At 35.1% G+C, this 26,876-nt stretch overlaps 1 protein-coding gene across 2 annotated transcripts in view; it reads right to left on the bottom strand.

The window, feature by feature from the left end:
* Positions 1-265: 265 nt before the first annotated feature.
* The window catches only part of LOC128996046 (TGF-beta receptor type-1-like), a 31,331-nt gene continuing 4,720 nt past the window's right edge, over positions 266-26,876 (bottom strand). The window contains exons 2-9 of one of the 2 annotated variants that reach the window (XM_054421180.1): positions 23,190-23,310; positions 19,692-19,843; positions 17,341-17,580; positions 16,183-16,413; positions 15,548-15,715; positions 14,962-15,134; positions 8,391-8,630; positions 266-4,906 (exon numbers count right to left, since the gene is read on the bottom strand). In XM_054421180.1, the coding sequence (XP_054277155.1) occupies positions 4,781-4,906; positions 8,391-8,630; positions 14,962-15,134; positions 15,548-15,715; positions 16,183-16,413; positions 17,341-17,580; positions 19,692-19,843; positions 23,190-23,310 (1,451 nt within the window). In that variant the 3' untranslated portion in view covers positions 266-4,780. Of the gene's footprint in view, positions 4,907-8,390; positions 8,631-14,961; positions 15,135-15,547; positions 15,716-16,182; positions 16,414-17,340; positions 17,581-19,477; positions 19,633-19,691; positions 19,844-23,189; positions 23,311-26,876 lie in introns of both variants that reach the window. The other variant, XM_054421179.1, reaches the window with a different exon arrangement.

Here is a 26,876-nt window from a genome sequence, read left to right as displayed (position 1 = left end):
AAGGATTTCTTCTTGAAGATATAGATATTTTTCTGAATCTGTTTGTTTCAATAATATAGCAAACTAGTCGTATTATGATTTTCCTATAATATGGGAACTGAATTTCCTGAACTGAATTTTATGTTTTGCTTCTGTATTATTATTTATTTGACCTTTCTGTGGATGGTTGTTTGGGAAATCGAGACTCAGACAGAAATAAATAATTCAAATGTAAAATATACTCTCATCAAGGAAGGTTAAGAACTATACACAAAAAAACTAATAATTCTTATATGGAAATATATTTATAAAATAATTACAACTAGATTACATAACAACACAAAATTAATATCTTAATTAACAACTTCCATAAAAATATTAATTGTTTTACAACTATACAAATGAATCAGATGGCAATCTACCAGCGAGAAATATGTTTTAGTTTCATCAGCAACTAAACTAACATTTTGTGCTTGTTGAAAAAAAAAAAAACTGTTTTTGGTGGAGGGATTAGGTCTTGATAAATAAATGTAAAATACATATTACTGGCAATATTAAGGAAATCATTATGTTACTTTTCAAATAAAATAAATGAGGTCATGCTTTTCTGCAATTATGTCTCATTGCAGACGAGACACAATGGACTAGGTTTTAAGGATTATTGGTTAGATAACATGCTTATCAGAATGGAATACGAGTCCACCCTGGTACTAGAATAACAACAAAATTACCATGTAGCCGACATACAGATTAGATTATGTCAGTGTCACTGGCAGCATTTCCAACCCATGAAAGTATGAGTTCCTGGTTTAAAATTGACAGTATAATATTATATTGTGTATAGTGTAAAGTTTTGGTTTTTCTAGTGCCAGGGTAACTGTTCCCCAATCAAATAAGTCTGATACCAAAAAATTATTGTTTTTTTTTTAAGTTTTGTTAAGTTTTTCCAACGTTAATATGTAATAATGACCACTTAACTTTCATTCAATTTTTATCGTTATAGAAGAGAGAATATTAATACTAGGCCTACTTTAAAATTTTCATCGAGCAATTTCAAATTCAATAATTTTAATTTAGCAATAAAAAAAATTATGCTCTCAATAAAAACTGATTGGTTTAGTTATTGAATGCCAGTTAAGAATGATTCGTCTCTTGCAAGACGAATGGGCGAAAGTACATAGCATGTTTATATACTTGCACCCCTTTGTTTTGCAAGTGTCAAATTATTACCTCATGGCTTAGAGTAAAATTACAATCAAAATTTAAAGACGTATACTCCAATTTTAAAGCGATTATCAACAAGCACAACTATTAAATTTTTAATAAACACAAATCAACAAAACAACACCAAACAATAATAGGAACAAATCAGATTAACGAGTAAGAATTGCTTATTAAATTAATATAGATACATGAATATTAACACAAACCAAATAAAACTAAATACCAAACTATGTTTTTCCTGAAACTTGGCAGTACTGTCTTGTATAAAAGAGGTCAAAAAGGGCCAAAGTGGACACCATGAGGTCAAATCTGAGGTAACAGGTCACTACTGGAATTGTTACAGCACAACATTGCAAAGCTTATGACATTTTCCTGCCTCAAATCAGGAAAACTTGAGATTCAATATTCCTAAATTCTGACACCAATATGTGGATTTAGTTACAATGTAAAGTAGTTTATGATAAGCATTCATGTGAAGGATGGCTTAGTTGTATTTCTACAGAGGGAATAATTACCATTGTAAAGGAAGTTTTCTGCTTTCTATCATAATTTTTATTTTGCAACTTTTTTAGCCTTGAAATTTTTCAGCCCAAATGGGCATCTGCCTGCATTTCAAGCAAGAAAAGCAGTGACGAAACAAGCTGGTACAGTAGGCTACACCGGGACACGGACCAATGACATTGCTGCATTGGTTTCACAGCCCATCGCCACTGACTCAACAACTTGTACAAGTTTTGTAAAAATAAGATCTGAAAGATATTCTATTTGTGTATTACCTTACTGTTAGTAGATTCCCTAAGAAATAACTGGAAAATGTCACAAACTTTATGCAAATGTTTGATGGCTACATAAAAAAGGATGGGAATATGTGCATCTTATTTACAAAAGATTCCAAACTTGTATTACAAGCAAACTAGTATGTACATCTTTAACCTTGGTACTCAATCATTGAGCAAAAGTATATTGGTACAGGCCGAATTCAACTGATTAAACCAAAATATCTGACTACACTACATATATATGCATAAAAGACAAATCATTTATTTGTACATAACTACTCATACAACAGCCAGCTGCATACATCGAAAGCTCATTTTCTGCTGCGCTGAGGATCTCTTAACCTTTTTCTAGACCTCCTACATAAAATAGATATATATCTAAGAGTTTATAATAGTAAAATATAAGATTTAAAAATATAGTAATATTATTACTAAAATAATCACCTTAAGTACAAAATACAACACCAGAGAGGAAAAATCTTACTTAAATAAACCTAAGTTCAACTCAAAAGTTCTTTTTGTTATTGTTAATCTTAAGACAAGGTGATTAAATAACAGTTAAATTGTAAAATAAAATTAAATTACAAATTTAAAACTTACAGGGTCTTCTGTATAACAAGGTACTGGCGATAAAACAAAAAAAATTGTTCCTGAACAAATTTTCTTAGGGCTAACATTAATGAGTATTTTTAGAGTCCACCAAGTTTTCTACCTTATTACTCCTTCTTACTGACTTAATATGATCTGGTAAAGCCTTCATAAGGTGCTAACAACAGAAAGAAAACAAGCTTATCACGAATCTGGATTTTTACAAAACATTCACAGCAATCATTATGAAAAGGCTATAGTATGAATTTTGTGAATACATTTCCATTGGCAAACAGTTAACGTCTAAGGCACAATCTTTGCTTACTTCACTCCAAAAGTAGAAATTTAATCTCGTCTCACTTTATCAATAATCCCCTCTTTTAAAGTTTTTCTAAACTAAACTATGTAATCCCTCTATGTATATAGGCATACCACATTCTAGTCAATATAGAACGATTCCAACTTAAAGTATGATAACAATTTTACTTTTCTTTAACTGTTATATTATTACCAGCAAAGTTCTTGGCTAGTGGTGGATAAATCCAACAATCTCTAATCTTTATTTTGATTTAGCATCTCAAACCACATTTTTTTTTAATCTATGACAATGAATAGAACTATACATTCCCTTACCATGTTAAAGTGGTTGCCTGTTTTAGAATGAAAATGAACTTAGTTAATTGAGCCATCAACAGAGTGCAATGATGTAAACGATAGACTGTAAAAATTAAATATCCCCAATATTTACTTTATTTTTAATCAAAACCTAAAACTAAATTGATTTTCTCTATCGTTAATACCAGAATCAGTCAACCTCACTGAACCAGACTTTGATTGATAAATTATCACGAAACTTACCGTTACTTTTTGTTTTAACACATTTCGCACCTTACTGGAATGAATTGAATTTTAAATATAACAGTATAGTATGGTTTTTAGTAGCTGAGTGTGAAACAGTTTTTAACACTAAATGCCACAATCTGTTCTGTTATCTTTACTCGTATTAGACATTTCAGCTTTGGAATTTAACCTTTTTTCCAAGCAACAACACAAGTATTATCAGACAAATAATATCAGGAAAATATCCTAAAGATAGAAAATGTATTTATACTTTTACCAAGCTGTAAATGGATTTGTAAACGCTTGTCAAAAAATTGCATTAAGTCAATATTTGTTTTGTAAAAGTCAACCCAAATGCGCCACATCAATGCGAGTGAAAAATCAAATTTAATCTTAGTTTATGTATTATGATAATCATAATTTTATGCACCTACACTAACTTTTTCCACAAAACTTAAACTTTTTTAGATTAAAGCCACAGTAACAAGAGGCCGCAACAGCTAGTTTAACATAAAACATACCTAAGCTGCATAACGTTTCATATAAGTTAATATTCCACAACAAATTTAGAGGGGATTTTCACTTCTTTCATAACAAAGCCCAAACTTAAGGCTTACAATTAATCACACTTTGTCATTTTACATAAACACTCAACACAAACATTTCTAAGTTTTTCTACTGTCAAAATAAAATTTTCTTGTAAACCATGAAAGTATTCAACATAAACTCTTTAGACAGAAAAGCTCAAAAGAAAAGTTTTCCCATGTACAGAAACTTTTTAAGTTTACGAATCAAACTCTTAAAAAGACAATTTATATCAATTTTAAAACAAATATTAATAGCTAGTAACATAAAATTAAAGCTATCTGAACGTATTGAAATGTAACAAATAAATACATTGAAAATTATTAATATCTGAATAGTTTAACATATCCATAAGAATTGAACAGATTTCAAAACACTTTCCAAACATAGTTTACCGTCTAATTTTTTCATTAATATCGACGACATTTAAATCAACATTACATAGAGAAAATACATCAGATAAAACTTACCACAATTTTAAGAAAAACAAAGAAAACAAATAACCAGAATTACCAGTTTAGACTTCTGCAAGTTAACCCTTAGAATACTAGGAAACACGTCAGAATATTTCAAAATCGATCTCAACAGTCAATAATGTGATGTATCATAACTTACTGTTAATACTAGAAACTACTATATTATAAAAGTTTAAAAATAATCACATGTATAAATTAAGAAAATCTAACCGTGTCTATTGCTTGTTTCGTTGCACCAAAGTAAATATCGTCTGTAACTAAGAAGTGGCTCTAAACAAAACTAGTCTGTTGACTGTACAGCTGCGGTATTTACATCTTGAGGTCCTCAGAGGCACCGAGGTTCGCCAGAGTTTTCTTTATCCTGAGTGCCGTGAGTCGTGCGGCCGCGTTGTGGTACCAACACTCCTTCATCACTTTGGACATCACCACCAACGCCTGCAATCACCAGTCACCACACACTATTCAGCCAGAGTTAAGTACAATATGTTTATACTAATAAATCACTATTCAGCTAAAATAACAGGCAATATTATTGTATGAATGTAACAGAAGTACGTTTGAATGTAATCTAACACCTTCGCATTCTTGTAAGCATAAATGATGAATTATTGATGGTCACTGTTAAAATAAAGTAAATAACTACTTTATTAGCACTTAACGTGTTGATATTCTTATTATGAATGTAATAAAATAAAATACATCTTCCAAACCCATTTCAATATATCCAAACTTGTACTGTAAACATTTTCGAGATGGTAAATGATGCTACGATGGCGACTGATTGTGGCTAGTCAAACAGGTCATCATCAGGCCCAAACAGAAACTGAGAGAATCTAAATTACAACATTGCTTACATACTATTGATTGCCAAAACAAATTCTGACAATTCCTGACAAGAGTTGATAAGTTAATTAATTTGACTTTTCCTTAAATTTTTCTCTTGAAATATACAATTTGACCCAAGTATTCGTTACATTTTCTTTTTTACATAACTTGAGGATTTCACAGTTTTAGCATTTTTTCAATCTCCAGTGGCCACTATATTATGATTGTATTCTGTTTATTTCTTTTTAACGCGTTTTTATTAGGGCCTAGCTCACTTTTTGGTTTGAACTACATTAGAACCTCAATAGTTCCACACTTTGTGGAGGGGGTCGAACTATCGAAATTTCGAACTATAGGCAGTAAATGGAGTTTAATATACAGGAAAGTAAAAACACAAGTTTTATATAGAAATCACCCAAATGTATTAAATACTAAAAAGCTTGACAATTTCACTGTTCATCAATTAAAAGTCTCAAGTCAACAATAAATTACAAATATCGGCCGACCAACATTTAATTCACTTGTTACTTTGTTCACACTTTCTCCCATATCAATTTGTTTTAGTGCGTCTAATTTCATGTCCATCGAAACAAAACACCTTTTCTGTTTTTTAACAGTGCAATTAAACTAAAAACTACGTCTTTTCAAAGAATTTAAACTAAAAACGTTCACAAAATAATTGAGTGCCCAATCACCGGCTGCAACTCAAGCAAACTGATTTCACAACGTGGGTGGTGGAGAGGAAGGGAGGGGGAGTCCCGCATAAACAATAGAACTGAAAAGAACTGGTCCCGGTCATTGACCGGCGTACGTGTCAAAACAAAATATCGATCGCTTTAAACGGGTAGCCTCAGCCAGAAGCATCTCAGAGGGCTGGTCAGGAACCGATGAGAACCTATTGCTATATGAGAACCTATATAAGGAGTAGGGGGCATGATGTCACTCTCTTCTCTTGAGGGAACACCACTACCGTAACGATGCAAAGTGAAGCCATCGGTGTTTGTGGGTTAGCGTACTCGACTGATATCCATGAGGTATCCAGATCGAATCCCACCGGTGACATTAACTTTTTGTCAAAGATTTTGCTTAGACTGCAATTACTTCTTAACTGTACATTTTTTGTTAGAATTTGAAGCATTTATAATTTTATTTTATGAATAGAACTATTTTTTTACTTACAGGGTGTCTAGTTTATTTCCATTATAAAATTCAAGACTAATTCCACACTTTTCAAGACTAATTCCAGATTTTTCAAGACTAGTTTTTTCCACAATTAGTGGGTGTTGATACCAAAATGTATCGATTCTTGATTCTTGATACCGATACCAATTTTTAAAGCTTTACCAAATTTTCTAAATAATACTACACCAACTCTTTGTCTTTGTCATAAAGTAGTGTTATGATAATGTGGTGTTTTCAAGTAAAGAAATAATGCAGCAATAAAAAATTCTAACTAGCAAATTTGTTTTTTTTATCATGAAATCTTCCGCGTACCGTGCGTTTAGACATCATCATTGACTGCAGAGGTTACAGAAACGTGATCGTCGTCGTCCGCAACCACGGCAAAATCATGAACATTTCGGATTACATGAATCGTTACAGAAACTTCATAGTCATCTCCCACAGTCACGGAAACGTCATCGTCATCTCCCGCAGTCACGGAAACGTCATCGTCATCTCCCGCGGTCACGGAAACGTCATCGTCATCTTCCGCGGTCACGGAAACGTCATCGTCGTCTCCCGCGGTTACGGAAACTTCATAGTCATCTCCCACGGTCACGGAAACGTCATCGTCATCTCCCACGGTCACGGAAACGTCATCGTCATCTCCCGCGGTCACGGAAACGCCATCGTCATCTTTCGCGGTCACGGAAACGTCATCGTCATCTCCCGCGGTCACGGAAACGTTATCGTCGTCGTCCGCGATCACGGCAAAATCATGAACATTTCCCGCGGCCGTGTAGATATCATCGTCATCTCCCGCGGTCACGGAAACGTCATCGTCGTCGTCCGGGATCGCGGCAAAATCATGAACATTTCCCGCGGCTGTTTAGACATCACCGTCATCCCCCGTGGTCACGGAAACGTTATCGTCGACGTCCGCGATCACGGCAAAATCATGAACATTTCCCGCGGCTGTGTAGACATCATTGTCGTCTCCTGCGGTCACGGAAACTTCATCGTCATCTCCCGCGGTCACGGAAACGTCATCGTCGTCGTCCGCGATCGCGACGAAATCATGAACTTTTCCCGCGGCCGAGCAGATATCGTTGTCGTCTCCCGCGGTCACGGAAAGGTCATCGTCGTCTCCCATGGTTTTGGAAACGTCATCGTCGTCTCCCGTGGTTTCGGAAACGTCATCGTCGTCGTCCACTATCGTGGCAAAATCGTGAACATTTCCCGAGGCCGTGAGGACAATCATCATTGGCTTTCGCGGTTACGTAAACGGAAGACGACGATCGCGGCAAAATCGTAAAATTCCCGACTTTGAAATCAAATTTAAGACTAAATCCCGACTTTTCAAGACCATTTTGAAATTCAATACTTATTCCCGACTTTCCCGACTACTAGACACCCTGTATTAGTAAACCTTCATTTGATTTTTATCTTGTAGCCTATCTTTATAATATCATCAGCAAATGTGGTTTGTTGGGCGAGGTTATGACAGTTTCATTTTATAATAAAAAATTATAAAAATAATTTTATAATTATAAAGTTTATTTTATAATTAAAAAAATAGTTTTATAATTAAACTAAATCGAGGTTAGGGGCTCTCCCACAATCCCCCACTTCTTCGCAGAAGAGGTTTTCATCAGTTCCTGACCAGCGCCCTGAGAAGCTAGTACCTCAGCCCGTGTTGAACTACACCAAGTATCGAACTATCAAAGGTTTACTTTATTTACTATGTAGTTTTGTAATTTTATCATTAACATTTTCACAATACATGTGAAAATTGTACATAAATTAATGGAAGTTTTAATTGAACATTGTATAGGTCCCTTTACATTGTTGGATGCAGGAGCAAGTACCTGACCAATCCTAACCTCGTTCCAAGATAACCTCTTTCAGTTACATTAGGCTACTTGTTACTCACCGGACATGCTTGCCAGCGGTTTGGGATGGACGGCCGCTGACGATCCACACAGACGACTCTACGCATCTCGTCAATCGTGGGATCGGATGGAACAGCGTCAAAAAATGGCAACTGGTACTCATCGTAGATTCCTCCCACATTACACCTCCTTGCTACCTCCCACAAGATGAGGCCTAGAGCGTACACGTCCGCCCTTTTGAACGAATCAAAGTGGCTCATGTTCAATGAATCTTCTAGAACCTGAAACAAATTATGACGTTAAGTTTAAAATTGAAATAACACAACTTGAAAGACATCTTATTTGTCAGATATTTCATTCTTCATGATCTGGTAGAACCTGTTAGGGTTTTAACATTTTACCAAAACTTTACCAGTTATACCGAAACTTTAACTTTTGTCAATTCTGCTTTTATAGCCCATAATACCAATCAAAAGGAATACAATAGGGGAAGCCGGGTAGTAAGAGACAAAATGGGTAGTATGAGAACCACTAATGTGTATCTCTAAATTTAATAGGAGTAAAAGAATAAAAAAAATCAGGCAATTAGTGGTCCAAAAGGTGAATCTGATAATTAATTGAGGTGCTCTATGATTTTTGAAATTTGTGCGAAAAAAAAATCTCTTTTTACCTCCTGACTTCTATTACTTCTATTACTCCAAAATGGATAATAAGCTGTAATTTTCTTATTTGAAAGTATTCTGAAGTTTGTGGGGTATCAAGAGAAACCTCAAAAAAATTTAGACAAGGTTAAAAGGGGAAAATATTAAAAAAATACAATTTTTTAAACAAGTTAGTAAAAAAGGGATATAAAGCTACGCGCCCACTAGAGCGGCACGGCACGGACGGACAGGACAACTGCACATCAGCAGTTTAGGACAGTTTGCGAGCTAAAACTGTAAGTCTAACTTCGACTGAAACTGTGAGACTAGTGGAGGACGGCGGAAGTCCCATGCCACCCACCCGGTTGTTGCGCAGCGTCCGGTCGGTACGGCACCTCGGAGTTCTGTCTCTCAGACTTTTTAACAAACAGCGGAAGCTGCCCTACGTCCGTTGCCAGCCGTCCCACTGTAGTGGGCGCCCTCATATTACATTCAATGTTATTTACTTTTTTAAATTGCCGTACCGGCCACCCATTTGTGTCGTGCCGCCATTGTGTGTGTGTAGCTTAAAAATGTCAAACTTACACGCAAAATCACACAAAAAATGAGGATTTCTTGAATGGGAAGTAAGCCAGAGCATCCAAATATCAGTTTATTTCATATTAAGAAGAAACAAAGTAGACTAACAAAAAAATATAGCAGCTTAACTTACTTTTTTTTCAATAGTTTATATTGAAACAAAAACGGACACTTTGTTACTTGAAGTTCAACTCAGGTGTAATTTTTGCTCACATTATAATAGTGTTTTAATGTTTCTTTGTTGCATATCCACTCCACCAACACTGCATCTCTTGATAGTTTATAGAAATATTATTAGTGGTGTGCAATGCTTCGAAAATGCATACAAATTTTAATTCCATTTGATTCGATGCCTCAAATTGCAATTCGATTCAGCATGCATCAATATCCCGATACATCAATTACGTCACGATGCATCGATTACGTCCCGATGCATATATTAAACTAATTTAGGCCTCTAAAATGAGTTTTAGATAAGGATGTGTTGATTATCGATACCACCTTATTAATAATAGTGGGCTGAAAAAATCAATAATTTTTTTTGAGTTGTATTATATTTTAAAAGTTGCTAAATATTAAGACTGAAACAGGGTAAAAAAAAATAAATATATCGGTCGTTGTCTTCCGGCTGCGCATGTGGCCTAGAGTTTGAACAAAAAATGAAAAACTCATATTTTTACAGAAATTTTTTAATTTCTAATATGTAATATGTGACGTAATTTTCCTGAAGACGAACATGGGGAATTACGCCACCTGTAGGATAAACGAAGTCCCAGGAATCGCACGAGTCGGGTTGCAGGGATTTTCACAGGAGTCAATAGTGATTAGGATAGCCTCAAATTTGATAGCCTCGGTTATCGGAGCTCGCGACGAACGTAGCGGGTTACCAGACACCACGGTTATAATCACCACTCTAGTCAGGGGAGTTTGTGGGGAATCGATGATATTGACTTGACTCTGTGGGCAATAACTACTTAACAATCTACTAGCTTCTTAACTAGACAACTAGTAAACTAAGTAGTTACCACGCTTACCTACGGAGTTAAGGTACAAGAGTTAACCCGAAACAGACAAAGGTTAGCTTAAGATAGGCCTAGCTGAGCCTAATTCCCACAGTCTGAATTACAAAAAAAATAAAAACGAAAAAATAAAACTGCTCCCTGAGCTAAAAACAAAAACAAAAACTAAAACTTCAACCTACTCACGTGGGCAAATTAAGCAAACTTCTGCAATATTAATCAAGCAGAAACCTGTCTGCTGGGGCAAACTTCGGGACGTTAAGGGAACTTTAAAATATTTACCTTCTTAAAAGAAAGTCCTCAAATAAATTTCAAGGCGTAATCGAAACAGTAAGTCACCAGCTACAATGCTTTACTAATTGGTTGGTTAAAATGTTGTAGTTTCGGCAAAGTTTTGCTGAAACAAAACTGACGGAGAAGTATTCGAAAACCTAAGTTGTTTAAGTTTATTACACAACTTACCAAACAAAGCAATAATATCCTAAAACGATTTTACGCGCACACGATGCACCCCAAACTTTAGATTTCAACTTCCATACTTTCAGAGTTTGCGAAACGTATTTTTGAAACGACGAAAACGAACTTCAAAAAGAGTTCACTTCGAATTTCAGCCGGGACAAATCACAGTGAACACTTCACCTACGTCACAAATCGAGAAAAGGTTAAATCACTCGCTGATTGGTCAACGAGTAACAGAAACAGAAAAAAACTGGCAGGCGCATGACAGCTTCAAAAAGCTCTATATCCGTGTAACTACTTAGAAGGTGGCTGTCAGCCACCTTTTTTCTCCCGTAGCCTGTCCAAACATCATCAAACAAACAAACAACCAAACAGACACCAACGTCGATTGCGGTCTTGGAATTTGAGGTTAGGTATGATGTCAGTTTAGTGTCGCGACTAGGCTTCTCCAACAGCTTACATCTAGCGGTTTAAGTTTTGTGGTTTAACCGTTAATTTACCCCCCTACACATTTGGCCCGTTACAAATAGTTGAAAATGTCATCTTCAAGACACTAAGGAATTGATATTTCAATAATATTATTGTATGTGAAGATCTTCTGGCTGTAAATATAGCCAAAAATAAAGTAAAACATCATTTTGTACTAGACTTATTTGAAATATAATTAACGATAAAAAAATGTAATACCGAAAATCTGCTTGTACACATTCATATAGTAACCTATCAAAAACAATGAACGATTTCAGAATTGATCTTCCGGTCGCGCATAGTAATACAAAATAACTTGAGCGCGGTACTACCGGGTCAGTGAACCAGGCAACGTCATGTGATTCCGAAGTTGAAGTTTCCAAAATTTAACATCAGGATGGTGATGATAATGTATCCCTGTGCTCAACAACTGAAATTGACAATTGCAGTGACAGCAACTAAGATTTTTTACCTAAACTTAAAAAAAAGTCCTCTGGTATGTAAATGAGGATTAGACAATAGACAATATTCTTTATTCATCTAAGTACATAGTACAATTAAATAGTGTCAACAATAAATTGTTATTCTAATGATACATTAATATTGATTTATTTAAGAGGGAGGTTAAGAAAGTCATCCAGCGACCGCTACATACGGTGGGCGGGGCTTCACACTAAACACTCACAGTTCATTCAACATTCACAGTAGAGTTGAGTTTTTGTGGTAGTGACGTGTGTCTCTTGTCTGCTCTTCAAAGCTCACACTTCAAAGGGTATTTAAACTACAATGCTGACTTTGCCATGCACTCAGCATAGCAACGCTGGTGGCGCTGCCTACGATTGACAGGCAAAGCTCTCTCAAAACACTTAATGCTTTTTACCACGCGGTTGGCATTCTGGGTTATAGTAGTATGTTTTCTGTGCTTTTAATGAGAAAAAATCAGCTGAGTAGAACAAATATTTAAAATAAAATAAAAACATATGACATGAGTTCATCTGCCTATTCTGTTTACCCTACCATTATAAACACTAATGGTGGGGTAATAAGAGAACTGTTAATAATTATTTTTAAACAAATTAACATGGCTGATTCTTTGTAATCACTGAATCAGATGAAAAACATGTGAATTAATTTTCAAAACAACTCTTTACTTGTAAAAATTATGTAGGGATTTGAGAGGCTTGCCAAACTTAAACTACTAAATCAGACGTAAGCTTTTTTACCTTATATGGTGATGACTAAACATCTATATTTAATATCTTTCAAACTACCAAACTATTATACTACTAGTATACTACTATAATATACTACTATTATAGTATTATATTATACTAAACTAAAATATTTTTTATTACTCTTAATTTTTTTATAATCTTGTTGTCTTACTATCCCATTCTCTTATTGCCATTCTCTTACAGCTCCCCCTACTAATTATTTAAATTACCTCTAGATATTGTACTTCTAAACAATGACTTAAACTTGTTAATTGAAAAATACAAACTATACCACACAGTTGTCAGCCATTACACAGATTATCTGTATACTATTATAAAGAAGAGGTGGTGTCTGTGTGTGTGTGTGTGTGTGTGTGTTTGTATGAGCTAATCTCAAAAACTACTGAACCTATTGGGCTCAAATTGCACACACATGAAGCTACAGTTCCGAGGATACATATAGAACTATTCCCGCATCAATATTGTCCTAGGGCTATGCCCCGTTGGCTTTCAAAAATCGGAGGTGAGAGATTTCAAAGTAAATTTTGATTGATGGTATCCATGACAACAAAGAACAAACCTACAAAGTTTAAAAATGTAAACAAACAGTACTGTCAAATTAATTTTGATTTCACAATTCCATACAGCTGGTTCAAACATTCATTTAAATACTGCATGAATATTTGAACAGAGAGGGTAAGGATCATATTTAAAATAATGATGTCACTATCCTGAATGTAAACATTATTTAACATTACTTAAATGGAGCTGTTAAACCATATGTTAATGTCATTTCATTGTAATAGGATTCTTTCAGTAACATAATTTGTTTATTTTTATAATCTATTATCATTGACAGCTATTATACTGAGTCTGTTATAATATTTGTAATATTTTACAGTGAATATTTCATTGAAAAAGAAATAGGCCTAATTCATGGATAAAGGAAATAATTAAGATTCTACAATAATTGCTGTATCAACCTAGGCCCTTATCCTGAGTTGTATGAGAATTATGTTTTAGATTTATTTTTGTTTAAACAGTAATTTAATATCCCTGCTGCAGCCAACCTATAGACTAGCGAATTTCCATTTGCCTGATTGTCATTTCCCTAAAATATGTTAGAAAACTACACTATTGACAGAGGTTTGAAACTATTGTGATAGCTATTCGTTTACAGTCCAAACCATTAAACAGGTTCTTTTATTATACCTTGAAATATATCATTGGTTTTGTGGTAGCTTAATTAAGTATTCACAGTATGAGTTAACAAACAAGTAGGCTACTAGACCTATTACTATTATCAAGTTAAGTAGGCCAATACAGATCAATTTTGTTTCTAAAATAAATGGTAGGGAGTGAAACCATTTGGCATTTTCAAAGACCCAGCATTAACTCTTTTGCATACCACTGACCCCATTGCAAGGCACGGGTATAGCTGCTAGCGAATACGAATAGCGGTGCTGGTTGCAGTAGCGCCAGTCAAATTTTTAAGTGACTGACGCTACTAATTGGGACCGACGGCATTGATTTTTTTAGTTTCTTAACTTAGATCATGTACATCATGTTTAGATCATGTACTACCACAAAGTCTTCTTTCTACATCAATTGCAATTCCATAATACCCCCGCCGCAGCACACCTGCAGCCTATTTTCAACTAAATCTAATTCAATAAAATTAGGTTTAACGAGTATCTAGCTACAGGGAGGGATACGAAGGGTGATTTTAGGAAAATACTATTAGCTTAGTATAGAATAAATAAATTTGCCAAATTTGATAAAAATATATCCAAAAGGAATTAAAGAATTTTGCCAGCTGTTTCAACTGCACAAGTTAGCTCTATGATATTAAATAGCTTTAACAGGATTTAAGGTTTACCTACAGGGTGCAGCACTATTATTTTTTTGCATTTATGACAACAGCTAATTTGAACCAACTAGCCACAAAAATCTGTGGTACACAATGAGACCTTTACTTTTTTCTATGGTTCAAGGGCAGTGGTAGAACAAAAGAACCAAACTCTCTTAAACCATGTCCTCACCCATAACTGCAATAAGCATTTTATACTTATATGCCAACCCCGTACGAAGGACGGGTACTCTGCTAGTCAATCTATAAATAGTAATTATTATGCAACCATTATGCAAAAAAACTATTAAAATACTATACCAATCAACAGAAGAGAGAAACAGCAACAACCAGATATAAACGGGGAACTATTTGCTATTTACCTCAGGAGCCATGTAACGTTTGGTTCCGACTCTGTTGTTCAAAGGAATGTCGACAGTATCGGTCGTCACATCATGACGAACGGCCAACCCAAGATCTCCAATAGCACAAGTGCCATTCAGTTTGACAAGAATATTCTTCGACTTCAAATCTCGATGTGCTATGGCTGGTTTTCCTGCAAAACCATATGTTTTAATATGAAAAATATCACCTGGTTGTAGCAAACCTGCAGATTAAGCGATCTTCCACTTTGATCCAACGTATAAAATGTCCGACAACAATAATTTATAACAAATTTGAAAATTAGGAATCTACCAAACTGACTGTAAAGACTGTCCTAAATTTTATACTGAACAAACAGGGAAATGAACTTCTTGTCACTTTAAAGAACAGATTCAAGCAATAAAATGAAACAATTAAAACAGTCAAAAATCAATTTATGACTGACCAAACATATTCAATTCAATGATTTATTTTCACATCAACGTTTACAATTAAACCAGCATAAATAACTGTTTATGTTAAAACATGGAGCAGAAAAATTATAATTTAAAAAACCACATAAGAAGAGAGTTTATTTCTTCTCACCCTGCGTCCCCACAATATCCATGTGTAGATGAGCCAGGCCAGTGGCTATGGACAGAGCCATACGTATCATGCCTGGCACATCCACGGTGCTTCTGTTCAGGTAGTCAAACAAAGAACCGTTCTCGTGGTAATCCGTTATCAGCCACAGCTGAGTCCATGTCCCATTATCTAAAATGAAATTTTTGCCATTTAAACAATGAATTTTTCCAAATGATTAACTTACAATAAGCATCCTTTTTGAATTTGAAATGATCCAACAAGTCAACCTTTTACTAAAAATGGTGCATAATAAATTAGGTTATTAACACAACATTCTAACATGAAACAAAAATGTATACACATTTTAGTTATTTGATCACTTTTAATGGGCTATATTTGGGCTACATTTACTAGTATTTCAAAAAGTAAGTTTATTTTATACAAAAAAAGATTCTGATACGATGAAATAAGAACTCTAAAACTCTTGTGTGGAATTAATTGTAACCACAAAAATTTATATTCACGAAATAAAGGTTTTCCTGACAATAGTTTAACATTCAGGTACATGTCGAGCAGTTCCCTTACAAAAAACATTAAAAATGACAATGGCGTGAAATGACACAGACACAAAATTAAGCTAGTATAGTATATTTTACCTTTATTGTCAGCAGCAATAAAACCGAGTATGTTGTCATGTCTCAGCATGACTGTCTGGTAGATCTCAGCCTCACGGAACCAAGATCGTTCCTCGCGTGAAGAGAATATTTTCACTGCAACATTCTCTCCTCGCCATCTTCCTCTCCAAACCTCCCCGAACCTGCCCTTCCCAATGGTCTCAACCAGTTGAATCTGACGAGCAATGCTGCGTTGCACCAGCAATGGTAGACCTGAGAGTATTAATCAAATGCTATTCAATTCAAACATACTCCATTCAGGGATATTGGGGGTTATTTGTATGGTTCACCACATCAGACAAACCCCAAACCATTTCATTATCCAACCAAGTAAGCAGGCAAACATACTAATACACAGTCTCGCTAAATTTGAACCAATTCGGACCGAACCCTGTTTGGATGACCAAATTGTTGACTAGCCGGAAGTGCATTAAAATTGTATCAACCAATTCAAACAATGAATATTTTATGTAAAATTTACACACGTTTTGAGGTCATCAAAATTCACCAACCATTCCGATTATCTCGGTTAACTGGTACATTGCTTTGTGTTTTGTCCCAAACAAAAGGATTATAGGCTACCAATAACTGATGGCGACCATACGAATGTAGGTATTTTAAGCCAAGTATGAATGGAGCGATTACAAGTGCAGATACAAAACATAAACTAATATGTATAGTTAATGTTGTTCAAAGGTTTATTGCAGACATTTTCCATCACGATTGTAAAAAACAATACAAAACGTTTCAACCACAACGCTATTGTTTGTTTGTTGTGTTGTTTGTTTGTTGTTGCGGTTATTGATTGTGTCCGCAATAAACCTTTGAACAACATTAACTCACCATCACCAACAGTGAACTTCAAACAAAGATTGTATAGTTAACTGTTAAGCCTATACATTGACAACGCTGTTAATAAATTCCTAGCCACCATCAAACCTGAAGACTATAAGCTTGTATTCCAAACCTACCTTGGTTGAAGATGTGGTCAGTGATGGTAACAAATTTGTGGGTATAGTGTAGTTTTCTGTTTGTGCCAGAGTGAAGTCTTTCCCAGTAAGCTACTATCACAAAAAAATTCCTTAAATAAATAATTTTGTTTAAACCACACCCTATCTTTACACCCAAAACCCAGCCTACCTGAGCCAGAGCCGCTGGTGGTCATCTCTATCATGTCCCGCAGAGACACGGCGCCCAGTATCGGCTGGTCCGGGCCGTCAGCGTCAGGCGGGTATGGGTAGGTGTCACGCTGCTGCCGATGTTGAGACCACAGGCTCAATCCCAGCATCACAATCAGACACAGCATACAAATGGGGCCGGCAATCATCACGGCCAGCTCCCATGTCCCGTACGACCCTCCGGACATGCTCCAGTCTCGCTCTGTGCAACACTCATTGTAAACAACACGGAATAACAGTTGACACGTGAGTAAAACTTTTATACTGAACAAAATTTAAAAAAATAGGCTATTGAAAAAAACTGTTGGTACCATAAATTGTTCTACTTAACTTGCAATACCGGTAGCCTATATCATAGGCTTAATTCTTTTACAGAAAAAATAATGTGTGCAAAGCGTGAAAACCCTAACTAATGATTAATATGAAGTTAGCAACAATAAATCACCAAATGTTGTTTGTGTAATGTTGCTGTTTTTGACTACCATAAAAAACCATTGTATACTTCTTTGTATCTTAATCCCTTTTATTAGGGTAAAAAAAAACATTTTATTAGTACCGGTAATAAAGAGTTTGTTATTCTTAAAACAATAGTAAATTTAATAGGTCTAAATTAAATTTTATGGATTGGCATTTACACATAAGTGTTATTTATTAGAAACAGTATGAGTATATGAAATAAAATATATTGCAGAAATGTGCCTGTTAAAGTAATCACCATGAAATTCAGTTAAGTTCAAGTTTTTTGTAACTTGTAAGACATATTAACATCTACAAAATAAAAAAATGGAAATAGAAGATCCATCAATATATACATCATATACACTGTTATGAACATATGACGTGAATTGTCACCATATCAACCTGTTATGTTTATTATTCAATGATGTTTACTTTCTGTTCTGACTTAATACAATACAGTTTACTTTTATTTCAACACTCTGTCTTTGTACTATTCAAATATTCCTCTCGAGTCATCTCATACACTATACAGGAATATATATTTGTTATGCGCCGAATAGATTTTGAAACATTGGTTAAAGTATTTCATTGTAAGCACATCGTCTTTCTGATAAGCATTTAAAAATTGTTACACATAATTTAATAGTTAACGGGTCACATTTATGACCTTTAATTACCAAATGGCCACAATATCTTTTTTCAAAAATCTATGCAACTTATTTGATTTGTTTTACAACCTCAAATTAAGCACTTACCGTGAGGTATTTTCTGATGTTTGTTAATCTCAAACCAAAAATTGTTAGTATCTACAAGAAGCAGAATAGGAAAAGGTTTCTAGTTTCTAAAATATTGGCAAGTGTATTAGAAAATCAAAATCTATATAGGCTATTATAAACGTACAGGACTACAGTTGGTTCTAATGTAATTCTGTAAACAGATAGGCGAATGATCCACTGAGCTATTTATTTTCCTAGTTGGGATATGTTTTAATTTGTAAAAAAAAAATTACTTCAGCTTTTTATTTAACTTAAATATAACACAACTAAACCATGAATTTGAATTTATAAAATGTTTTAAGTTTTGAAATAGATATTGAGAATATTCCGAAATTACGGTCTTTTAAAAGAAAATTTGTATCACTACAAATTGAGACTATAAAACTGACGTACTAAGCTAAAAAACGTAGGCCTATGTGTATTGAACATGAAATATGTCTAATAAAAAATATGAGAAAATGACCCTAATGACTAATTTATCAAAAATTATTTTAACTAACCAAAACAAGGAAGAGTAAATAGAGCTCAAAGGAAAACAAGCTGAATGTTCCTCTTTGTTTAGCTAAGAACACTTTACAGCTTGGATAGTAAAACAGTTATTAGAGGCCAAGTTAGTGTTTGCAGTAATTAGTAGATATAAAGATACATATTCAATGTGATCTGCTTTAAACGTAGATTATATTGATTTTACTAGCCTGAAGTAATAAACCATTGAACCTCTCTAAGGTTACAAAAGAGTAAACATTAATTAGACAGACTGAGAAGTTGCATTGCAAGCGCAACAATATAAAAGCTTGATTGCGATATTTAATAACCTTAACCACATTTTAGTGACATTTAGTCAGCTACGACTACACCACCTACCTTGGTGTCTCCGAACATGAAGTGCCGGCTTCAGTTCTTTGTTACACATGTCAGTGTCTTTGCAACACTGAATGACAAACGAGTCGTTATTTTCGTTACTGTAATGACAGAAGAAAGGGTTCTCGGGAGGGTAGATTAGCGATCGTTCCAGGCACCTAGGAGAGCACACACACACACTCAAATTAGGTTAGGTTAGACTACTCACACCCGTTACCTGGCCGGGGGCTTAGCGAAGGACGCACCCCAGAGTTGCAATAGTCGTGCAGACAGCAATCTAACATCACCCTGTCCGACGTTTTCCCGCGATAGTTGCAGAGTTTGTGATACTCCGGCGGGAAAAATTGTTTCTTGTCCAGGCAACCTCGCCTTAGGGCATATCTAACATTCATATTCTATCCCACTTACAAACAGCATCAGACAACAGAAAAACAAAAAAGAAACACAAAACTTTATCACTTCCAACTATTGATTTTGTATCACATGCTTATAATGTAAATTTGCTTTTAAAGAAATCTGTGCATTAACTTAAACTATTGATCTGCAATCACAGGAAGCAATACATAAGAATCATTTTGTGTCCTATTAAATCTAACCACCAATAATAAATTAATTACAGTAAAAGATAAATAACTTTTTAATTAAGAATGAATATTAGCTTATTACTTACTCTAACCAAACAACTGTTTGTCATTTCTTGGTGAATGGAATATTTAATATTTTGACTATTCGAGATTGTCTGTTTATTGTATGAGGGCCTAACAATGATGAAATTTAGACAATGTAATATGTATATCCTTTCACAAAAATGAAACTACAGTGCAACTTGGTTATTATTACGGCCTTGGCCAAAACGCCAACACGGATATAACGTCATTCAAGCCTAAGTCCCGCCAAACTTAAAGTGTAAGCATTGGTAAAATCTCGGATTTATCGTCAAAATAATTTAAACCTCGTATATTACGTCAACAAAATTCCGCTCTTAGCAACAAAGTAACCTTGTGTAAATGGCTTAAATGGGCGATATTTGCAATGTAGTGCATCACAGACGTATTCATTAGTCACGCACCAGTCTATTTTTGGATAATGCCTTGAGCACTTCCCTGTGCAGTCGTCATCGCATCTACCCGCCCCTTCCAACACTGCCACTGTCCCGTTCTGCGGCATCATCCCCCCTCACCACACCACAAGGTCATTGCCCGCTGCATCAACCTGTCCCCCACACCCAACACAGCCATTGTCCCGAATCCATCTCGCACGTAGACAGCTTAGCAGGTGGTTACAGTACCGTTGTCTCTAGGTCAGTGTCACTACATGTCTGGTTTTGCGTCAACAAATAAAAATCTTTGTTCGTGCGTATGGACAGTTTTTGTTTTTAGTTTTAAACAGTGCCGACATTCTTAAACTTAAATTAGGTGTCCGGCAATCATGGCGGGTGTTAAACAAAAGGTTTTGCCGATATAAGAAAAAGCGTGTGGTATAAGAGCGTGTGAAGACGGGCGTAAGATAGCAGACGTATTTCAGGAGTTATAGTTGGACAATTCCACTTTTGGATTAATTTTGAAGGATAAGGACAGAATTTTGAAGGCATTTCAAGAAGATGGGGAGAATGTGAAAAGAATCAGAGGATGTGATCGTAGTGATATTGATGCAGCTCTTCTAAAATGGTTCAAACAATGCAGCAGTTCAAACATCCCCGTGAGTGGTCCACTTTTGAAAGAAAAATCATCGGAGTTTGGACAGATGTTTGGAGTAGATTCTGTTTGCTCAAACGGACGGATTGACCGGTTCAAAGCTAGGCACTCAATTTAATTTGCTAAAATTTGTGATGAGGCTAAATCTGTCGATCCAAGAGTCACTAGTGACTGGTTATCTGAAATATGGCCAGTAGTGCGGCAAAACTACAGAGATGAGGACATTTTCAACGGAGATGAGACAGGACTTCTCTACAAATTGATGCCAGACAAAACCCTCCAGTTTAAAAATGAAAAATGTGTCGGTGGAAAATTGTCAAAACAAAGAGTGACCGCTTATGTTTGTGCGAATATGACTGGTTCAGAAAAAAGGAAACTTTTAGTTTTCGGGATAAGTGCACGACCTAGATGTTTCAAAAATGTAAAAAAAGCTGCCTGTAACTTACACAGCAAACAAGAAAGCATGGATGACCTCTGCCATATTCGAAGAAGAATTAAGGAAGTGGGACGGGGAGCTGTCAAGCATTTTACAGCCGATGGACCAAGGCGTAATCCAAAAATTTAAGTCTCAAAAGCAGCTTAAAAAAAAATATATAATCTGCATGGACACTGCACAACCAGCGAATATAAATTTTGCAGACAACGCTTGGAGGGATGCGACGCCAAGGACAATCTCAAAATGCTTCAGGGAAGCAGGGCTTTCAAGCTGCTGATCCTGAGGACGAAGAAGAAGATGAGTTGCCAATCTCAGAATGGATCAAGCAATTCCAGACTAACCAACTTGATTTTGGGCAAGATCTTGATGGTTATGCATCAGTCGACGACAACGTTGAAACATTCCAAATACTTAGTGACGCAGAAATTGTCAATGAGGTACAAAATTTACAAACATAAGAAAACGCAGAAGAAGACAAAGATGAAGGCGAGGAAGAAGATGGCGACTGTCCGACTACGCAAGAGGCTTTCTAAGCAGCTGACACACTTCGTCGTTTCTTCCGCTTCACGGATGCTTCTGCTACTACACTTGAAACTACCCAGCACCTCCACAAAATGACGGAGAAAATCTACTTGTAAAAATCATTTGTAAGCTTGTATTTTAACTAACCATTTCATATTATGCTTCATTATTCATTTTATTTTATGTAGGCTAGGCCTACTGTACTGTAAAGTATTTCTTGATAAAAAAACCATAACGTTAGCTACTTCATTTTGGCAGTGTATAACTTTTGTACGTTAAATCTAAACAGCCCAACACTTTACTGTAATTTATAAATTCAGTTGTATTTACACCAATAATGCCATTAAAGTATGTTTTTATAAAAAAAACAAACAGAGATTATTATTTCTCCCACGTTATTTAATAATAAGCTTTATGACCCTTTTATAGTGTCACTCTGATATAGCGTCAAAAATTGGGTCTCTTAAATGACGTTAACCCAGTTGCACTGTACCTCTGATGGAAATATTTTTTCACTGATGTATTTAGCCTGGACAACCTGCATATAACTATTTCATTGCTCGACAAAATGTCTTAGTGGATATAAGTTAAATACAGTAGAGCGTCAAAAATCCTGACTAATTGGGACCGTATGTAGTTAAGATTGCCAATTTCTTCACATTTTCAAACATAACCTGGAAATGACAAATAATTAGGCCTACAGTTCTAGGATACAGTGAATGAAATAAAAACAATGGTTTTTGTACATAGGTATTTTTGGTACCTACATTACTGTAATTCGTTTCTTTATAAAATAGGTAACTTAGAGTTTATACACTGGAAATGAACAAAACACTGACTGGCTCGGCAAGTTTACTCATTTCCCCGGCGGGCGCCGACTATTTGGCTCGTGAAATTTTAAAACAGCTGTTGTCACTGTTCTAATTCAATATTTTAAAACCCTCAGGAGCAGTTGGGATTTTTGACGTTCGGGTTTTTGACGCTCTACTGTAGCTTTATATGGATATTTTGGATCGCTTTAAAATCAATTAGGCCGTTTATTCACACACAAATATAGACGTACCTGAAGGCATGCTGAATGACTCCAGTTTCCTTGGCGAGTGAGGTCGAAGTGAAGCAGTAACCGTCCGTCTCACATGTGTGATTGGTCTCAGCCCCACAAATATCACAATGACACAAGAGTGCTAAAACCAATATTAGTGTCAGTTAAGAGAAAAAGGGCTGAAAAAGAGCTATGAGCAGTAGGCTAAACAAGGTTTCTACACTGTCTCCGCATTTTCAATTTTTTCAGGTTAAGCCTAAATTAGATTTTGTTTTGGTAGAAACACAAGGGATTTTGGTTTTTTAACACAACACAAGTCAAACTACAAGATATTCTTTAAATTAAGGTTGAAGGAATATCAAACGACTTTTTGGTGGCTATGTTACTAAAGTGAGATGATAACAACAGGTACCTACCATACAAACAGATTACAAAAGTTTTTTTTTTTACTCAATCAAATTGTAACGGTAAAATTTTGATAGGGGTCATCTTTCTCTATTACTAATCCACGAACGGCTCGAGTGCGTCGGTTAGCCTACATTAAGATGACATCAATGGCGGGTGGTGGTATTAGACATGTCACAGTTCTAGTTCGGGACTTGGCCGCTGCTACCATAAGGATTACATTGAAACTTTGAGGGCCCGTGGGGCGGATTCCTAAGAGATTTGTTTGACGCCATATAGATGTTGGCACTCACCGATATGGTCTTTATCACCATGCAAAATTTGAAAACGATTGCTTCAGCCGTCTAGGAGGAGTTTGCGTATTACAAAATGCATAAGAGTCAACGTATAAGAGCTTCGCTCGCTCCGTTTAATAAATAAATTTTAAAAATCATGAGCAACCGCACTCGCACGTAGCCTATACGTCACGCTAATAGATGGATTAAAGATAGCTAAGATAAAGAGATAAAATGGGAAGAATCACTAGTAGCAGCGTAAAAATCTTATTTTGACTGACAGCAATAAAACAATATAAGATACTGTAAAACAATAAACCATCTGCTTATGTAATAGCGTGTGTATGAAAAACATCTATATATATAATACGTTTTTTGTTAACGCAACTCCTTCCTTATTTATGGACCGATTTAAACTTTAAAGGTGTCAAAAGATTCGTTTTAATATGTAGTTTTGCAATAAGGTTTTAAATTTTTTTAATTCCTACTCTTAAGGGCGTGAGACCCTCTCAAAGGTCGGGTTTTCTCCATAAGAAATACGGTTAATTAAAATCAAATTTAAAAACAAAAAACAGCTGTTTATATAAAAGAAACTCGGAGTAAATATTAATGTTTGTAATATTGAGTAGGCTAAGACCAAGTTAAACAGTTAATCAGTTTTGTTGGAAGAACAGAAAATACCTCAAGTTCAAAGAAGAAATATTGAAAACGGGAGGAGGAAACAATTAATAATAAGATATCTTATGGTTATGAGAAGAGTAGAAAAAGAGAGGTCTGGTCTAACAGATACCCATCCAGATACACATTCACTTGGTGGGATGAATAATATTTGCCAGTTCTGCTATGCAACTTACTTTGGACATGAAAAAATATACGAAGCACATTCATAGTGTTGTCACGATGGTAAAGTAAACTTGTGTAATGTCAGATCAAATGAATGCATGCGAGAAATAAAAAAGAGACCAATAAAAACTTACGTCTTATCAAATCTATTCCTAATAAATTAAAAGAAGATAGGGTGAAGTGGGGTAAGTGTAACCACGTTTTGGCATAGTTCAGCTTTGACCTCAAATTGCCATATTGTTATACAGGATACAGTTCTGAAATTTTTTATGCATAAACTTTGACTAATGGGCTTTAAAACAATATGCATTGTTATTAAAAAATAAAATCTTTTTTGGTAAAAAAAATGACTAAAAATTTTGCGTTTTGTGGTTACACTTGCCCCAGGGTTCGGGGCAAGTGTAACCCCTGCCTGTTAAAAACATATAAAGCATTGAAAAATAGACATGGGGCAAGTGGCCAGATTCCAAATCTTTTGCTGATTCCAAGACTTTTTGACTTATTAAAATATCTTAATTTTTACTCAAGTTACGAACTTTTTCGTGAACCTCTTCTCGCGTTTTGTGAAAAACGCAAAACATGCAAAACGGAAAGATTACTGTTAAAACATAAAAAACACAACATTAATTGGTACTTACATGGTTTTTAATGTTGTTTAACATGTACGTAGAATAAATCTCACAGTAATATTGTTTTTTTATTTACAATTGGGCAAGAAAATCCTAAATTACAAAACGGGGTAAGTTTAACGTAAAAGTTATATAATCCCTTAAGCAGTTCACTCACAAACAATTATGTTTTTCTTCAAACCAACTTAACTCAGTAACAATATGTGTAAAATGTTACCATCTTCTAAATTCCTAATTTTATATTTACAACAAAGTTTTTTTTTCTTTATACTGAATATTATATGAGTTACACCCTGGTTACACTTGCCCCGAATCCAAAAAGCCACTTGCCCCGACTGCGAAATTTCAGGGGTAAGTGTAACCACGCTTGTAAAATCTAAACAATAGGAAATAGCACAGATCTGAAATTATATGCAGATTCTACATGCAAAAATTAGTTTGTAAACCAAAAACTGTCAAATTTACATTAAAAATGTGAGTGTGAAAAATTGTCAAAGTTTGAGGTCGGCACTTGCCGATGGAGTGGAAATGTAAGCCTTTTTTGAACATTCTAAAACTATTACTTGCACATATTTTATATGCATTCTTAAGGCTAAATATAACAAAGGAAGGTCCAAATAACAAGATATGATAGTATTTAGGTCCAAAATTATCTTATTAGTTGAGTGATAAGCCGTGGTTACACTAGCCCCCCGGTTACTCTTACCCCACTTCACCCTAGGTAATTCAATGATCACAAAAGCGGATAAAAGTAATGCTGTTGTAATAATAAACATAAATGATTATTATGAAATAAAACATGTTAAGGTTACAAACCCTCAGGCCCCCGTCTTAAGAGGATTACCAAAGATTCATAAACCTAATGTACCAATAAGGCCCCTTGTCAATTTTAGGTCATCCCCTGCATACAAGATCTCGCAAAAACTAGATAAAATAATCAGGATAGAAATAGTTCTTGAAAATGACTATAGCATAAAAAACACTGTAGACGTCCTAGTTAACAAATTAACAAACATTGAATTAAAAGGGTCATACATGCTTGCATCATTCGATGTCGTTAATTTATACACCAACGTGCCTGTTAGAGAAACAATCCACATCCTAGAAACTAACTTAAATAAAAGTTCTTCTTTGTCGACAGTTGCTAAAAGGGAACTAATCAAATTAACAGAATGCATTTTAAATCAAAATTACTTCACATTCAATGGTCAATTTTACAAACAGAACGAAGGACTAACCATGGGCTGCCCTCTGTCGAGTATTTTATCAGAATTGTTTATGAACCACATAGAGAACAAATGTTTATGGTCAGATTTGAACCGACATAGAGGAAAAATCATACATTACAGCCGTTATGTTGACGATACATTAGTGTTGTTCAATGGAAACCAGAGGCAGATCAACTTACTAGCCAACTATTTGAACGCCGTCCACCGTAACATAACCTTCACACTAGAAACTGAGAACACTTTTTTACTTCCTTCACCTAGTGATGTAAAATACCCGGGTATTTAAAACTCAGGGTAAATACCCTGGGTATTTACCCGGGTAAATAC

Source organism: Macrosteles quadrilineatus, unplaced genomic scaffold (assembly GCF_028750875.1).
Source record: "Macrosteles quadrilineatus isolate MER2022 unplaced genomic scaffold, UCM_ALF_1.0 Scaffold_5__1_contigs__length_97177068, whole genome shotgun sequence".
In the NCBI taxonomy this organism is placed as follows: Eukaryota; Metazoa; Arthropoda; class Insecta; order Hemiptera; family Cicadellidae; genus Macrosteles; species Macrosteles quadrilineatus.
Note: the sequence above shows the minus strand (reverse complement) of the source record. Positions and strands in the feature narration are given on the sequence as shown.